Genomic DNA, 20,605 nt, shown 5'->3' on the forward strand with positions numbered 1-20,605 from the left:
TTCCCTAACATCAAACAATGGTAAATGAATGCCTACGTCCCAGTCTTTACCCATATCAAAACAATATGATCGAATCATATTTGTCAAAGTTTGATGAAATCTCTCTAAAGCGCCATGGATCTTAGGATGATAGGCAGAATATTTGAAATGTTGGATATATAATTCGTACAAAACTGGCTGGAAAATTCTAGACATGAAAATTGATCCTTGATCAGATTGGACAGATTTGGACCAAACTGAGTTAAACACTCTTTATTAAAGCTTCTACTATTGTTTTAGATTTTTTTTTCCTGAAAGGAATTGACCCTGGAAACATTGTTTACGCGCACATTATGGTAAAACAGTATTGATTACCTGACTTGGTCTTAGGTAAGGTGCCAACACAATCTACCATTATTCTACTAAATGGTTCATCAAATGCATGAATAGGTTGCAGATGAGCCTAGGTATCTTCTGATTGGGTGTTCCTTTTGATAAGTATGACATGATCTGCAGTATTTACAGAATCAATTTTGTCTATTGGTCAATAAATGTGAGTCAAGATCTTGTGATAAGTCTTATTAATCCCTAAATGACCAGTCAAAGGCGTTTCATGGGCTGGACTAAGTATTTCCTGTCTGGGCGAGTTTGTAAGTACAATTTGATAGTTCACTGACTACTGGTCACCAGCAAATACTTTGGGATGTCTTCATTTTCTCATAAGAATTCTATTTTTAATGAAATAACAGAAAGGTAATTCAGTGGCGTCAGATTCGATAATGGCCTTTTGAAAAGAACAGGTGAGCCTGTTCGACGACAAGTGATTGTCGTTTGCCACCCTGATTAGAATAAAGAGAATGAGTAGTATAAAGAGGATCACTGTGATCAATACCTTTTGATTGATCCAACCAAAGAATGAAAGTGACCTCATCAAAAGCCTTACATATACATGTGTCAACGAAAGGAATAATTTCCTGATCAACATCATTCTAAAGAGCTTTTTTTTTACCATAGCTCTAATAACTGTACTATTTGGGTTTTAATCAGAGAATTCTTTTTCAATTGGATTGACTTTCTGATCCAGACAAGTCTTGTCAATTACAAGTGGATTATCCACAACATTATCTCCAGCTAGGTCGTTGCCTAGTAATAATGAATTCCCTTAACGGATAAAGCACATACTGTTCTGACTGTCATGGGTCCTGAGACTAAATCTGATGACAAATTTACACAATAGAGAGGGACATTAGCAAAGCCGCAGTCTACTCTCTGAATAAGAACACTCTAAAGAAATCTCAGAAAAAGGTAGAGTACCTCAAAATAAAAGACTCTGAGAAGGTCATATCTCCCTTAACATTTATATAGGGATGGTATCGGCCGAATCACCCAAGAGTGATACACAACTTTTCAACATGGATGACTCATAATTCTCCGTAATAAAATCTGACTGGGGTTTATTACACCCGATAAATGTATTGCTTTCAATGCCTGGCCGTGCCATTGACCTCTTAGAAATAAGAGCATCTGGTATAGGCCTTTCTTGATTCTGATGCTTGTTTTTCAAGTTGTAGCAATCATAAATAACGTGTCCTTTATTCCGAAATAGATGGCGATGACGTATGCTGTGGCCATAGTCGTACTGATGTGTAAAACTTCTTTGTTGAATCGCAGACAAAATATTTTAGTTTTTGAATTCTGTGTAAATTTCGATAAATGTCTTTTCCAAGAATTAATTTAGATAACTAGTATTTGCAGAGGAAATAAATTTGAATTCCGAATAAATTGACCAAAAAAAATAATTAGCCCAAACCTGCTCACAATATAAAACACTTTAACATCTGAAATGGTAAGGCAAGAATAATTATTATTTCTCAAAACATCAGTAATAAATCAAACTAAAACGCAAAACAGATGCACGGATTTGGGCCACGTACTCCATGTATGGCCTCGAAACCACTTAATGAACCTAACTCCGAGAAACAATTTTAAAAAAGTTGCTTACCACAACTCTTGCTGGTTCTGAATTAAGGCCAGGAACTAGGTTAGCATTACATACAAAGTTTCTTATATTAGATGTTTACGTCAAAAATAGAAAAGTCAGAACTAAACTCTATATCAGTACAAAATTTTATATTTCAATAGCATGTAATGCAATAAAAAACATGAAAGTAACAAACAAACAATTAAATTAAATCACATATAAATTAAATCAAACATATATAACAATGTCTTAACGTAAAAAGAGTTCATATGTTACACTATGTGTTAACGTCTAAAGAAGTCGTATGCTACACTGAATATATATTAGCGTCAATCGTGTTCATATGTTGCACTGATTATATATTAACGTCAAAAGTATTCAAGTATTGCACTGGATATTTATTAACGTCAACATTGTTCAAATGTTGCATTAATTATGTGTTAACTTGAAAAGTGTTCATATGTTACACCGATTATGTGTTAACGATTACATCAGTGCAGTCACTAATATGTTTGTTTTCAATTTTCTAGCTCAGCTCGAGATCGAGACCGATCGCTAGCTATTGGATTGCATTCTTTCCTGTTATCCATCTTAGGTAAGTATTATATATATATATATATATATATATATATATATATATATATATATATATATATATATATATATATATATATATATATATATGTATATATATATATATGAAAGAGAGAGAGAGAGAGATTTGAACAAGGACCTAGGTAATGAATAAGACATAATATAAAATTATTGAGTGTTTAACTATGGAACACGTTACATATTTAAATGGCCTGCATATAACTCATACTACGATTATATTAGACCAGTCATTTACACTCTGGACATGGAGATGAAATTATTCTGAAGATGTACCTGCTTCAATTGTTACATTTATAAATGTTTTGATTGGCAAGCTTCCATGCCCATTTTATAATCGTAACCCTTCGGTTTCCAAATAACGTCCTCAATGTGTTTTTCGAATGTTCTGGAAGACGTTATTACTGACACAACGTATTTTGGCTTACGTTGGAGTTTTAGCGTTTTGTCAAAATCTCATTATTTCACCCTTTCGACTGCAGATGATTACGAATATTCTATCTTTCATTCTAGTTTTTCTCCCAGCACATTTGGTGTACGGAAAAATCTTCGATACCGTATGCCTTATATGGCATACAACCTGTGGCAAAGAGGGCGCATGCTCGTTTTATGACAGCCAGGCCATGAGAACGAGGTTGATTTCTGTAGACTTCGGATTGAAAGTCATTGCATTCATATCAACGTCTTTTGCGTTGATGTTCTCTTTAAGGAAAGATAAAATCATAGATGTATATGAGATGAAAGTAGATATATCTAAAGAGATAGAAGCGACACAATTCACGAAGCTTAGTGAAAGATTATGAACCGAACATATGTGATATTATCCTGTTATATATATATATATATATATATATATATATATATATATATATATATATATATATATATATATATAGTCATTACGATTAAATCCAATCTGTATAAAGCCAATTTTTTAACGCCACGCCCGCCTGCACTGTATAAAGGCTTGGATGGTCTTCTTACGTAAGATTTTATTTATGGACCAAATACATGACCTTTTCTCAGATTAATGAGATATATTTGCTAATGCTGGAAATGACTAAATAATTATGGTCTGCTTGCATATCTTGATGTTTAGACATGAAGGCACTTTTACAGCGCGAAATGCATTTTGCACGTGATTTGAATACAATTCAAAACGTTGAAGAAAATGAAGAAAAAACCGTGTTTTGCCTGAAAACAACTAAATAGTTTTGTGGACGATGATTAATATAGTACAAGTATTGATTTCGATTTTTTATTCGTTTGAGATGTTCGTTTGATTGAAATCTTTCTCTGCAGTCATTGACCTAGCATTGCATAATAATTACATTTTCACATAGATGTCATAAATAAGTGGCGACATCATGCGCATAGACCATATTATTCTTTGTCTAAAGTTATTGTATTTATCCATCAGTACTTCTTCGATATTTTTCTTGATTTAATTGAAACGTGTTATAATTTGACATTTATTTCATTATACTTTTTGTCAGTAACTGATAAAGAATCGTCTTGAGAGTTTGCTGTTGGACAAGGAAATATTATAATATTCCTTATTAGCTTTTATAGGAAACTCTGCATCGCTAAAAGTGCGAATCCCTACTCTCACGATTGATATACGTTTGACATTAATAAAAAGTGCTGAGCATTCACTTTGAACTAATAGAACGAAATATTACTGTGAAATTGAAGCACTAATTCAGAATATAAAAAACAAGAAAAGACTGAATAATGTATAGAATATATACATGTATAGATGCGTGAATATTAAAGACAATGTATTATATGTCGATTTTGCATGGAACAGATGATTCCACATACATATACTATCAGAACGCAATATATCGAGTGTCATGTTGTTCTCGATATTTGTACAAAAATGCACCATTACATATTGTTGTCATCTAATAACAGATCCTTTTAATGACATATTATGAACTCATAATTGGAAACAATTACAACACAAATATTTCGGACATATGTAATTTTGTTTAGTTTGTTAAGTGACAAGGTAAGATCTGCAGCAGCATTTACTGCTACGAACGTAGGCTGAAAAAATCCTAAACTTAGATGGTTGCAGTTTTAAACATTGCATATAATTTTTGCCACGATTGTATTTCTCAAAACATTTTTGAATCATTTAAAAACAGCCGTGTTCCTTCGTTTGAACGTTGTGCGCACAGACAATTTGCCAGTTTCTGTAACTAATGTACTTTTAATTTTTTAATTATACTTATAACATATCAAAGGCAAGTGTCCTTAGATAAAATATTTGTACTTAAAAATACTTTTACATTTGGAACAAGGGACATAACTCAGACTTTGATCTATTTGCCTTATGCAAAATTATATAACAGATTATAAAACAGAGATGCAATAATTATTTATCACCTTGAAGAAAGCTTTTGTTTTTAATTTAAAGTGGAAACAATGTAATGCCTTTTGAAAGTGTGATTATGGGAAACTTGACTAGATATGGTTATTGTAAAATGAGTTAACATAGCTGTATAAGTAGTCGTTAATCTTTAGTCACTAATTTGAAACAATCGTCTTTTGCCAGAATTTTCAAATTGGCTAGCAAGCACGCGTTTTCTGTTTTGAAGAAAGGAATATGATTCTTGTCGGAATAAATTGTTAGGGATACTTTGTTAGAGATACTTGGGTGGTGTATTTTGTAAATTGGTATATATTAGTTCATATTTGTTTTCTTGAATGCAATATATATATATATATATATATATATATATATATATATATATATATATATATATATATATATATATATATATATATATATATATATATATATGAATGTGAACTTTTAAAATATGTATATAACCACCATATTCTTTTATTTTCTTTCTTGTCTTAGCGTTTATTTTGTTATCTTACAGAGACTACAACATACTTGCCTAGAATTGCCTACAATGTTTGTCATACTGAAAATTAGTCGTCATATTGTTTAACGATTTATTTGCATCACATGTATATTGTTTATCATTTACATCAGAACAATTTTAATTAAATTTTGTAATAAAGCGTTCAACTCAAACTGATATGTCCTTCCTGTTACGGTTAATTAATTTTGCAAATTTGCGCTTGATTGACTTTGTTGTGAATTGGATATAGACATGATAAAGGCAAGACATATTGACAAATTGGAGCAATTACTTTTGCGAGGCAGACTTTATGATTGTCTTACAAGAAGTTTTCATCGGACATAAACTATATATTGGCACTATATTTGTGGAACATATCTTTTCTTTTTGGTAATACATATTGATTGTATTGTTCTCTCCATCATCAATAGAGCTCCATCTTTATTGTGTGCGTGTGTGTGTGATTTGGATTTTTACCGTAGCTTTAACAATTTTTCAGTCATATCGCTACGATGTCTGCAGTGTGACTGTTTAGAGTGATGTCTAGCTCTGGGGCATCATGCCGCAGACATGTAGCATGATGTCCCACCCAGTCACATCCTAACACCAGGCCGACCAGTCCTAACACTAACCTCTTAATGCTGAGCGCCAAGCGAGGCAGCTGTTAGTACCATTTTTGTAAGTCTTTGGTATGACTCGGCCGGGGATCGATCCCACGACCTCCCGCATCCGAGGCGGACGCTTTAACCACTAGGCCAACGGAGCGGTCCCATCTTTAGTGAATTCGTTAGATTAAAGTTCATTTGAACAACATACAAGAATTAACGAAAGGAACGAGTCTCACTGACATGGCTATTTTGATTGGGTGGAAAAAATATGGACTGAAAAGAAGATATAGAGAACACATATAACAGGTATTTATACGAAATGGAAAACATTATGGAAATCGCATCTGTCAACTTGTGTATACAGAGACAGACAGAGAGAGAGACAGAGACAGAGAGAGAGAGAGAGAGAGAGAGAGAAAGAGAGAGAGAGAGAGAGAGAAAGAGAGAAAGAGAGAGAGATAAATAGTAGGTGATAACCATATTCTTAATCATTAAATCGGTTTAATCCAGCTTAAAATGCATGAATAAGATTCAGCCACTTTGAAATAGTTTTCAACAAGCAAATACAGTTTTTATATCTGGACAACCCCGTTGTGAAACACATATGTTTTGGGCAAAACGTTTTGGTCACATCTAGACCAGCAACGCCAGAGAAACATAATTAGAAACCAGGGCCACTGATTGAAAATTTGTTAGAAACACATGGGCCAAAGACACCAACTCGAATGACTTTATTAGTCCTTTGTCAATTGGACAAACTCGAATTCTGCGCGTCATAAGTAGATTTGACAGTTGCATATAAACTTATACGACCTTTTCTCATCTCGAGTTCCGGGTCCATTTACTTTTAGTAATATGTCAGATACAGTGCTACACTGTGTCGTAGGGAGAGATATTGTTAGGAAGAAGGAAAATATCTTCAGATCGTGACGTAATGTCCTTATATATCATAGTCATTCTGTCAATGATCTCAATAAAAAACAAAAACAATGCATGTTTACAAGACAAACAAACTGTGTCCCTTTCTATTTCAATCTCACACCTGGGAGATACATACAATAAACAGACGAATAGAGATCCAAACAAAAATCGAAATGATTGAAATAATAGCATCCCGAAAAAGTTATTTGCTTTGATTCTCATGTAAAATTATTAAGCTCTGAAAAAGAGAACGTTTCTTCTGTTTTGCAGGTTATACGAGCACAAAACCCACTTCTTTGATCACACTGCATGGTTGTCTTCATCTGTGGATGTTTTCATTATTGCAATATAAATCTTAGTATTATAGCATATTATGTTCTGTGAAAACTCCTGTATGCATAAAGAATACCACAGGTAAATTGGCCACTCTTTTCATTGAAGCCCATGCGAACATTGACAAGTGATATGATAGTCAGTATGCACAACGTTTCTAATAATTTGCATTTTTCTTAATCGACGAATGTGCCTAAAGGGTATTGTGTGATTTTTTTTCTTATGCTATAATAGACAAAACAAAAGGCACACTTGACTCAATATTTCCTGTATTACCAGTCAACGATCGCACGAAAACTTGAACCCCATACGCAAGGTGCGAAACTGAATATTTTGTCATGCAATGATTCTGTAATTATTTCTTCAAATCAATGTATACTGCCTTAGCTTAACATAATGCAGATCTTAGGGTCCAATTGTTTCTCCAAACCTTAATAAAAGCATCATCAGATGTTGTTAAATAAGGTTTGAAAATGGTGTCTTCATTTTGGTAAAGACTATACATTTTAAAAAATAAACTGTTAAAAAGGAAAACCTAAATAAGCATCGTTAGTGCAGAACGGAAGGAACAGACAACCTCGAATAAGAAACAGACTTTCGAGCACATCATTAACTGTGATCCTATTATTAACGACATGTAAAAAATTTCAATGACCTTATCAAATAGATTTCATAAATCACCAGAAGCAATGCTAATCTGGCCACACGATATGGCAACTAACCAACTCCTAAACCAATCGGCTACACGCTAGTAATCCTAGAAAAAGATGAAGCACGATAGAATGAAAGGATTCTATGTGAACAACACCAGAGTCGTTCTGCACAAAGACCGTAGCAATGATCCAGATAAATCCACAGGATTTCTGTTTAGAAACGCATGATATACCGATGAAGTTAAAATTGTGTTTAGCCAACAATATGAAAAAGAACGGAAAGCGTTTAACCCTGGATCACACACTATAGGTACATATACGTGATCATATGAAAAACTCTTTTTCGTGGTTAATCAGTGAATGATACTCGTACCTGACAGATCTTGTATAGTTCTTCTTCGTGGTTAATCAAGGAATGCTGCTCGCACTGGATAGATCTAGCTAGAGATTCTTAATGGCTTGTCAAAGAATGAAACTCACTTCGCATATTCAAAGAATGCTGCTTACACCAGATAGATCTAGGTTTGCTTCAAATTTGAGAAAGAATGTCAAAACTTAATTGCTAGTATGTCCAAAGGTAAGCAAAATCACCCCTTTTCTCTTAAACAGAACAGAGTAATCTTGAGAGGTTGAAGAATGGACAGAGTTGCCTCCCATGTCGCTTTCGTTTTGTTACTTGTGTGCTGCACCAGCATGATGACACAAGGAGGGAAAATATTCAATATGTTTATTATAAATAGGAAACAAAATTCCAGTCAAAACAGAATGCAAATGAAAACTGGTGTCATTCCTGTATGGTGGTGCAGATATGAAAGAGGGATGTTCTTGGCCAACATTTATAGTAGATAACGTTGCAGAAATCATAAACAAGTTATTTTGAGAAGGCTGCTTCAGCCGTGGAGGGCAGATTACATTTGAAACATGTGCATAATGTTTCAGCGAGACCAAAATGATGTAAAACAAAGAACGATTGATACTATCATCGATTCGGTAGTCCTGATACGTGTAACTGAATAGGAGACAAGTATACTACAAATCATTGGCAGCCATATTCAGAGTTTTGGATAAAACAATACCACCTTTTGAATTGAAGAGAGTTTTGATTGGAAACAGCGAATATAATTTTTCAAATTTGGGGATACATTACTCTCTAACTCTAAAGGAGATACGCTTAATAAAATAATGGTGAAATTCTTATTCAACATTAGGGACAAATAACCACTTGTTGAACTGGATAAACTTTAAGAGACAACAATGAAACACTTTATCAAAGTTTTTAATAAATTAATCTAATTGAATTCGATAGAATTGAAACAATACACAGTGAACTCGTATTCAAAGTTCGGGACAAAATTGCATTGAGTTGAAGGGCCAAAACAACTGTCGATTGCAAATACGCTAAAAGATGTAGTAGGTGGTACATACAAAAGGCTGACGTATTTCATTATGAAGCGAACATCATTCGAATATTTTAAAAGTATAGAATCATTTTAAAATGAAAATATTGAAACTTGTTTCCTTTTTTTAACCACAGTGGCAGCAGCGACAATGCTTGGATGGAATGGTGGTGTTATATGTTGGTTTCGAAATTGTGCTGTCCATTATTTCTTTCCTTTATAAACCTGCTCTTTTTCTTAGTTTTGCATATATCTTATATTTGCGAGTTCTCGTTTGATGTTTAGCCGAAGCAAATGCAGCGTATGATGGAAGTAACCTATATTAGAAGGTAGCTTTAGCAGTTTATGCAACCAATTAAATGTTTAGAGGGTATTCCTTTTCTAGTATTAATGAGGGAGGTAGTTCACAGTGTATAACAAACAATTTGATATACAACGAGTAACAAATCCACGAGTTTAAATATATAGGTTTCGATACCGAAGATGAAATATATCCAGTATTAACGCAGGATAAAATCATTTTCTTTTTGTTAGATACCAATTGGCTAGTTCTTTGCCTGTAAATATAATTAGTGGCCTAATACAAGTAAATCACGCCTGGCTTAACTTTATGTAAGTGGCTCTCTAAATTTTTGTAATTTACATACGGTTAGAATTTTAAGGAAAACGAATTTCCTAGGACTTGAAGACTGGTTATACTTCGTTTATTTTTTTAAAAACAGAACTTTCATATATTATGTATTGTATAAAGGACCTGTAATTCACTTTACATGGGTGTATGATTCATGAGTGTAATGTGGGTTATAGAGTATACATCTAGACCTTACTTCAGATGTGTACCAATCGAACACTGCTGGCTAATATTGGTCGTTTTCGTTTCCTGGACGTTATAGTTCAATTGTGAAAAGGAGCCAATAACGTTACTTTACGTTGTGTAAATTTAGTAACGCATTCTTCGTACTTTCAGAAACTGGTATTGTCTAGTATGTACAATTTGTTTACCTTATTTAATAACTGAAAAATATAATGGACTTTCGATTAAATCAGGCTGAATGTTCGATCACATGGGGTCAATCAGGTTGGGTTTTTATGTTCTTAAAAGAGGCACATTTCTCAAGCACAAAGAAATTTCAGCACAGTATATGAAGTAACACAGAAGTATGCAAACATTCTCACTAGTATGCATATTACAAATGCAAACAAAACCTCACCTTACACCTGCTACTCTTACAGAAGTTCATACTGTCCGTAGAAAGCCCCCATAAACCCCACATAGGTGTGATACTTGCATTATTCTGATGATTTTCTCCACAGTACAGATTTCATTTGTTTGGTAAATTCCCACAAAGGCTCCAGCTCCCCTTTGCCTTTGTGATGATATGGGAGCTGTTATTGCAGTTTCTCAACAACGCAACCAATGTTATGCTGTAATAAAGAAACGTGTAACTTGCCACAATGACTTATGGGATGTCACTGATAAATTGCAATATCTGAATAGGGGCCGAACAAATGAGATACATGTTGGTTAAAGGGTAAAATATTTACTTTTTCTTTTAACACTAAATGGAAAAGAAAGTGATTTTCCTTCGTCGTCATTTATTTCTTAGAAAGGAATTAAAATAAAACCTTTTCATTATTTATATCTTTCATTTAATGCAACATTTTTCAATTTAATTTGACTTCACGCATGTGTTCTAACGCTTATATTGTCCCCATAATTAAGGTCATTGTATGCACAAAACTACCACCAGGCATACTGTGTAAGCAAGAGCCAAATAAGCAAAACTAGCTTACGTAAATGCATTGCATTAACGTTAATGTACCGTTTTGTTGTGAACATCGTACACGATAATACATAACAAGAAACATATTTGCTTAAAATTTCATATTTGCTTAAGGTGGCACTCTACAATTTCGTTTTTGCACTGGGTTAGATGTTTCAAAGAAAAAATATGTCCCGTGTTTCCACACTGGTTATAGTGACTATTAAAGAAAATACCTTGTATATATTAGACAGACAACATGGAGTCAGAAATAGTTGAAGGAAAACCTGTCAAGATGAGACAGAGAGTATTAAAATATTTCCCATCTTGAATATTATGGGTTGTACAGATGGTTACGTAACTTGGAAAAAATCATCGCATTTTAGAGTACTTTCGAATTTTTTTGTTATAATATTTTCCAGATCATTCTAGAGTCAGTTAAATCGAATTTTTATTTTCGGTCCTACTTTAGTTAGTAGTCTTAGCATTTCTTATATTTCGTTATTCTTCACTTTCTTTTCTTTGTTTTTTGTTGTTGTTGTTGTTGTTGTTTTATTTTCCTTTCCTTTTTCTACTTCCCTCATCTTCGATAAAAAAGCATCAACGGATATTTTAGCGCTCACGCACTTATGTTTAAAATATTGATTCAATTCATCCATTCATTGCTTATATATTTATTTTCCACAATGGTGTCATAACCTTGATTTTAACGCAATGCCAATTGACTGACCTAATCTGACAATCTAATCTTAGACATACACACACAAATATACACATATACACACAAAAACACACATACGCAAACAAATACATGCACAAATACACACATATACTCATACATACACACAAATGCATACACATACACACAAATATAAATACAAATACACACACATACAAACACATTCACACATATACTCACAAATACACACATACACACAAATACTCACACATACACAACAAATACACATATTTACTCACACAAACACAAATACACACATACACAAAAAAACACACATACATAAATACACACATACATAAATGTCGTTGTTGTTGTTGTTGTTCTAGGGTTTAACGCCATTTTTCAGCACAAGATAGGCTATACATGGCGGCCAGTATAACTGGTGGAGGAAGAACCCTGGCAAACCCAAGGAAGAACCACCGACCCACCACATACATAAATAATTAGATACAAACACATAAACACACAAGTAAAATTACAATAGCTGGCTGATATTTTAAACATAATATTTCAGCAGTAATTCTTTTAGCATAATGTACAATATTTGATACACATATTTCCTTGATTCATTCTCTGTAACGAAGAATGTGTTCTAATATTTGCCGACCTGAGCAGGAATCACGCCCATTTTAGCGTATCACCCATTATGTTTTGTGCAATCGGTTGCTGACGGACACATTCCACTGTTCAAAATGCCGACTGTATTGTCTTCTTTCAGCTTTTGTTCATTTATATTATGTTTGTTATGCTGTTCTCCTTTTTGTTCTTCTCTGTTGCTGAATTCAGCAGTACGTCGACTCCTTGGCTGATGTCTCTAGCATGTTTTTGTTTCATATATGATGTCCCCAAATGTGTACCATTCACCACTTTTCGTCACGTTTTTTCTCGTGTCACACACCAAGGCACAAGTGATAGACGTTGCAATTATACCAGGTAACCAGGTGATATATTGATGTCTTTTTTGTCAGTCTGGTCAGTACGGACGTCCTCAGAGAGTCATATATATGCATTGCCTTCACAATACTCTCAGAAACAAACTTAAGGTAAGAACATTTCATTTTTATATTCAAGGGACATTATATATATATATATATATATATATATATATATATATATATATATATATATATATATCCACATCGAAATTTACATATTTCAATTACAAAGGATATCACCAAATATAGGTTTTTTATTGTTGGAATTGTATCATTTTATCCTTGCTAAAAATTAGACACAAAGTAATTACCTTACATGCAAACAAATATATTATCTAAGATTAAAAAAATTATTACCTTGTGAATGACAGAAAGTGTTCCGGATGAAATGTATACTGTCATGTGACCAAACATACGCGTAATCTTGAATTATAAAATTCAATGAAGACGCACTACAGAGTACCGTTAATGCACTTTGAAACAAAAGTTGGATTGGGGGATAAATAAAGAAAAAAAAATGGGGGGGGGGGGGATAAAAGCATTGTTTAGAACCAAAACCAAACATTACAGTACTTGACAGTAATTACTTATATGTAATCGAGTTTAAAGAGAAGATTTGCTCACTTTCTCCTTTGGAAGAGAGACATGTGCTTCATTTCATTTTCAATAATTTATGTATAGACCTAAAAGTTTTCAATATATATTAAACACTTGCATCGGACTCTGTCAATTAAGGTCAGTTATGTTATGCCCCATATGTGTGTGTATATATATATATATATATATATATATATATATATATATATATATATATATATATATAAATGACGACAGTGCTGCAAAACAACGGAAATTAAATCAGATGGAGCAATTCGCCCCATGACCAATTATGGTGTTCTGCTTGATGCCATAAATTCTTCATTTTCTTTTGTTTTCTTCTCCTTTATCTTCTTCTTTTTCTTCTTCTTCTTCTTGTCATTATTATTAGTCGTAGTATTAGTAGTAGTGGAAGTAGCAACTGTTAGTAATAGTAGTAAAGGTCATTAGCAGAAAGGGAATGGTGTTAAACTTGAACATGTGTTCATATGTATACATCAAAAAACCTAAAAATATAGACCTACAATACAGACCTACTACATTGTTTGCCTACTCCAAAATAGGCCTACAATAAGACCTAGAATAAAGGCCTACAATAAAGACTTACAATAAATGCCTACAATAAAGACCTACAATATATATATATATATATATATATATATATATATATATATATATATATATATATATAATATACCTACTACAATACAGACCTACTACATTGTTTGCCTACTCCAAAATAGGCCTACAATAAGACCTAGAATAAAGGCCTACAATAAAGACTTACAATAAAAGCCTACAATAAAGACCTATAATATATATATATATATATATATATATATATATATATATATATATATATATATATAGACCTACAACATAGACCGACAATATAGACTTACTACAAGACACATCTGCTACAACATAGAACAACTACAATCAAGACCCACTACAATATAGACCTACACTATAGACATACTACAACATAGACCTGAAAAACAGAGCAACTACAATATAGACCTACAAAAATATTCATCTACAAATATAGACATACAATATATATATATATATATATATATATATATATATATATATATATATATATATATATATATATATATTACAATATAGACCTACTACAGTATAGACCTATAATATAGACCAACAATATAGATCTACTACAATGTAGAACTACAATAAAGACCTACTACAATATAGACCCAAAATATAGACCTACAAATATGGACTTACAATATAGACCTACAGTATAGACCTACTACAATATAGACCAACTATAATATATACCTAAAATATAGATCTACAAATATAGACCTACATTATAAACCTATAATATAGATCTTCTGCAATATAGACCTACAATTAAAACCTGCTACAATATAGACCTGCTACAATTTGCAAGTACTACAATTAGGACCCACTACAATATAGAGCTACATTATATACCTACTACAATATCGACCTACTACAACATCGACCTACTACAATATAGTCCTACAAATATGGACCATTAAATGCACACGGTAATATTGCTATCACGTATAATCAGATAAAAGAGTAAGATAACAATGTTGCGTCTGTGTGTTTGATTTGCCTGCATGGTTTTATGGGTACTTAAATTACCCATCATAGGTGATCAAAGCTACGTGGATAGTTTTGAATTTGCCGTCAGGGTGATCAAAGCTACGTGAGTATGTTTTTAATTAGCGGTCAGGATGATGAAAGCTACGTGGGTATTTTTTGATAAGCCGTCATGGTGATGAACGCTACGTGGGTATTTGTATTTATTAGCCGTCAGGGTGATCAAAGCTACGTGGATAGTTTTGAATTTGCCGTCAGGGTGATCAAAGCTACGTGAGTATTTTAATTAATTAGCCGTCAGGGTGATGAAAGCTACGTGGGTATTTTTTAATAAGCCGTAAGGGTGATCAAAGCTACGTGGGTATTTTTTAAATTACCCATCATGGTGATCAAACCTATGTGAGTATTTTTTTTTAATTAGTCGTCAGGGTGAGCAATGCTACGAACTGATAGTATTGTAGTATCACGTGTTCATTGGTGTCCATATAATATATTTAATTTTTTCCCACCAGCATTGTTACCACCTTACCTTCCTAGATAATTACTTACCAGCATATCAACCTACATATTTGCCTCCTTCCGCGGATAGGAACAGTATGTACGAATTATGTTCAGGTTAACGTACATACAAACTGCAAAACAGAAGACACACAGCTAAATATAGATAGACAGGCCGAATTACGTATATTTTACTGTTTCCATCATTTATAGCCATGGCAGCACATTCAACAACCCATCCATGCAACGAAATACAGCAGTGATCACGCAAGGAATGTTAGATAACGTCGTAGTAAACGACCAGTAGAAACGTCAAATTGTTTTCAAAGAACACGCAATTATCATCATATTAGTATAACAACAAAACAAATACCCAATACGAATCGAATATATTTTTAAAAAAAACCAAACAAACAAACATTTATGTACGTGACATTCTGAATGTCCCGATCTTAGAACATGATGTTTTTATAAAAAAGGAATACAAAATAGCAACACAAAAACAACAAACAAATAAAACAAAAAATATTTATTCATTAATTTTGAATTTAAAGAAACTATAAAACTAGTGAAGATATATTATTCTAAATGCCAAAGACATAATGCGGGTTTAAATTCCTCGTTGACAGTTGGAAATATTGCAGAAGTAGCTCACTCATTCAGTCTTTTTGCGTGTATTTTATGATTCAGACAGATGATGCAAAATGTAACCACATTATAATGCGATTTAACCCTAATACTAACTACTTCTTTATTGTTGAAGAAACGTTTTGTACATAAATTAAGGAATGCACTTTTTATTTACATATTTTCCAGACAAGAACAATTGCTCCTTTTCTGACGTGGATAGACAGAAAAGAAAACTTCATAGGAACCACTTAAATAAGTTTTATGATCAAACTATTTTTTATTGCTGAGGGTAGGCTATGCAAACACTAGGTTAAGTTCCCGTCCAGGGACAGGACTATAATATAACAGATATTCAGATGAACGATGAAATCAGCGAGTTTAAAATAAATTTTGAACATAAATGTACAAAAAGTATTTTAAAACAGTGATGCCGCCTCGGGTTTCCAACTCGCTACCTCCTCTTACGGAAACGTGACACACACAAAGAAAGGCATAACGATAACAACGCTAATAATATTGCAAAAAGAATAAAATTAATCAAATTGTACCCAAACATACAAACACACACATCTCCTATTCCATCCCTTCTTCTCACCTGGTCATAAATAAGTGGATTTGATCAAAATTTAACAATATGGCACATTTACCATTTGATCCACCGATACTCAATCCAAGTATACGAATTATTTCCTTTCCGTTCAGACCGTTGTTCGTTTCTGATGATCTGGGGAAGGGGGTGGGTGGGATACCACTATCTGAATATTCGAATGACCAGGATCCGATCTTCGAAGCAAGGCCAGCATGAGGCTAGCAGGGCTCTTGGTAATTGACGTTTGAAAGGTGGTGTGCCCAGTCTTTTGGGACGGTCAGTAATAATTTTAGAATTTAAAATGTGTCACACACTTTGAATGGTAGTGAACATGAATGAATAATTTATATATAACAAGCACAGCCAGACGACTACATCATAGCTGGCCAAGCATTTATCAATGTCATTGTGAAGAAACCACTAACATCAAAAGCCGAGCACCGGCATTTGGGCCAAGACCAGTCCAAAAGTTGAGGGTTGAGTGTCTGAATAATTATTCTGGATTATCACCATTACATAGTCAAGAAGAAATAAGGAAAGTGTCGTTTGAATAAATAGGACTTCTCGGTAGCCGAATGATTATTTAACAGATTAATTGTTTTAAAAGTTATCCAGAAACACTAAAGCGTATCAACACCGGTTTATTGCATATCGGCTGGTTCTATAGTGTTGCGGGCTGAAATGGTAGCATGACAGGACTGTTACCCGAAAGAGTCATGGGAAAACAAAGGTACGATATAAGAATATTTTACAAAAAAATGAGTCTTGCTAAAATCGTTGTATTTTTTTAAAAATGTTCACATACATTTAACTTATTCACATAGCTGAAAAACATTCACATAAGAACATATAAGGACAGTCTGGTAAAGTCTTCCCATAACGCCATATAAAATCTGTTTGGCAAAGTTTTTACTTAACGCCAGCTTATGACTAGTGAAGCATTCAAATAAATTCCAGCATACAATAACTGTCCGATCAGGGACATACATAATCTAGCATTATGTACACACAAAATTACACGAATTATATGATCACTTGACATTGATTGAATACAGTACAATCTAACTGCATGACTTTGTTTTAGGTTAGTGAGATAGAGAGGTCATGAACTCATACCTAGCTCAGGGGGAAATGCTGAAAATAAGTATGTTTTCCAACCACACACAAACACATACATATATAATCCTTCATATTACTGCTGCAGCCGCTGACCACTGCTTTAAGTAATGCTTGTTCTAGTGAAGATAATTAGACAACCCTATAACATAGACACGTACATGGCATTGTCATGTACACTTATAAGGATTGAAATAATGGGTCTTTCTTGCTCACAAACATTACACGAACTAAAACAATTTCTGGCAAGTATACGATAGACAGGTGAATGTGGATGACGAATTGCCCATCACTGAGTCTTACCTATTATTGATTGATTTGAAAACGTTGTATACAAGAACATTTTGTAAAACATTTGCAAGTCCAAAGATAGCTTTAGTTAAAACTTCGTAGTTCTGCATGTATAGAGCATTGAAGCTGCGCATGAGATAACAGTTATGGACATACCTTATGATTAAATTGAAATTGCATTACTGGGCTTAATATTCTTACGAAGGGTTAAATTATTGTTGTCTCACATTTTAATTTAGACAATGGTTTTGTAACGAGAACAAATGTTGCATACATATTTGTGTATACTGTATTTAGCAATAGTTTTAGTCAAAACGAATGCAAATCAGCTCCGTCCAAGGTTATAAACTATTTCCAGCTACCAAACTGTTTCTCCTGACTTGTGATAATCATACCGGTACTTTATTACTGACAATATCTGTGAAGCTTCAATTTCTAATACATCATGAGCAATATTGTACAACTGGATGACTAACGGTACTAATTCAGTTCCCATAGTAACCTGCGCAAACACCCTGATTAAAAAAATTCAATTACTTTAAATCTGTGAGTGTTCATGATCAAACCTACATTTATCAGCATATAGATACATCTACATTTTTCGCACCAAAGTGTTAGTAATGACATTCCAAAATCAAGCCTGTTAAATAACTCAAATGCCATCAATAAAACAAATGTCTCTTTTGTTTTGTCTCCACTACATCGAGAATAAAATCTCAAAATATTCATTTTAGAAAAATCTAACTTTCATTATCAACCAATAGTGGACAGCTAACCCCATATATTCTCTATTTTATCTTCACCGAATTCCAGGCTGGTTCCAATTTGTCCATTTTATTAGTACCTTCTCCTGGAGAACATATATTTATGAGTCCCGATACACACATATAAATTACGAATCAATTTGCGAGCAGCTCTAACTAGATCCGCCATGAAGTGATTCGCCAGCACAAACACGAATATATATATATATATATATATATATATATATATATATATATATATATATATATATATATATATATATATTGGCAAATAGTTGTCAATAATGATTGTATTTGAACATAGTCATAGGACTTGTTAGAATGGATTTATGTACGCGTTGATGACAACATCGCTGACAAATATTTGCATTCTCTATAAGTTTGCTGCCTTTCCAGTTGTTCCTGCTGCATGCCGGATCCAAGCCTCATTGATGTATCTGGTAATAGCAATGTTCATGCTGAACAAAGATGATGGATAATGTGTATGAATAATGTATTTTATAACTTCGTTTGCTCAGAATGGAGACATCTTGTAAGATGTCATGAATTTAATGATTGGATAAAAACTGTTTGATGGAGATTAATTAATTATATTTCTCAAGAAAACAAAGTAAAATCAATGGCCCTTGTACTTAGTACCTCTGTGAAACGTCACACGTAGTGATACCTGTTTAAAAAGAATAGCCAGTTGTCAGTTTTACACACGGCGAACCAGCTTAATGGCGATCAGTCATCTCTATTGTGCTTGCTGAAAACCACGTGGTAGGCGCTAATTGTTCATCTAAATATAGTCGTGCATTCCAATATTTAGTTACAATGGCGGTTAGACTGTATAAATCTTATAATCAAATTTTGATGAATCTTTATAGAACATTATAATACACCAATTGCTTGTACTTCATCAACGATACATATTGCCTGAATATTTTGAGATGAAAATTCCAAGAGAACTGCCCCCAATTAAATAATGTCGATGAAGTATTCTTATATGTGATTCATGTTTTAACATATGAAGAAAGAGGGATGTATGTAGGAAAGTGACCGTTTCTTATATTTTGCTTTGCGCATGAAATTAAACTCTGCTTTGTTGGAGTGATGTAATACATGTAAAATCTATACATCTTGCATATATATAAATATATAAACAAGACATATATCAATGTTTCTTTCTTGCTTGTGTGTTGTTTTGTTTTGTTTTATTTAATTTTTATATATTTTTTTATTATATAGTGCATTAGTGCTTTTATTGCCCTTTTCTGATTTTGATGTGTAAATCGGTAACAAAGTAAAGAAAAGAGAAGAGAAAATTTATGTCTGTTTCAATGTCTGTTTTACAAGCAAATAATGACTTTGAATATCAGTTTAGAACATACAAGAATGCAATGTGTTTAATCAAGTTATGGCTTTGAAGGGATCAGCACTGGTTCATTATATTCATACTACGTGGACAATGCATTTCTTTAATTAAAAAAAATATACGATTACATTTTTCTCGGAAAGTATAATTGTATTCATGTATTGATGGAAAGAGTGCCATCATGGTCTGTTTTGTAGCACAATGTTGATTTCATTACGAGCGCCATTTAATGCAAAGTTAACGATTACGGAGTTATTAAGAAAACATTTAAGATCAATCAGGACTCGTACAAAAGGTTTCATTTGCTTTTGTTTAGTAGTGCCTTTAACCTATAATTAGTGTTACGGGAGAGTAGAGGATA

The 20,605-nt window shown here is 33.1% G+C and overlaps 1 protein-coding gene across 1 annotated transcript in view; it reads left to right on the forward strand.

Annotated features, from left to right (window-relative positions):
* The window catches only part of LOC149788644 (solute carrier organic anion transporter family member 2B1-like), an 80,214-nt gene that overhangs the window by 25,419 nt on the left and 34,190 nt on the right, over positions 1–20,605 (forward strand). The window contains exon 8 of the mRNA XM_089973533.1: positions 2,491–2,555. Coding sequence (XP_089829659.1) covers positions 2,491–2,555 — 65 coding nt within the window. The remainder of the gene's footprint in view (positions 1–2,490; positions 2,556–20,605) is intronic.

This window comes from Sinohyriopsis cumingii, chromosome 11 (assembly GCF_028554795.1).
Source record: "Sinohyriopsis cumingii isolate HCF-2022 chromosome 11, ASM2855479v2, whole genome shotgun sequence".
In the NCBI taxonomy this organism is placed as follows: domain Eukaryota; kingdom Metazoa; phylum Mollusca; class Bivalvia; order Unionida; family Unionidae; genus Sinohyriopsis; species Sinohyriopsis cumingii.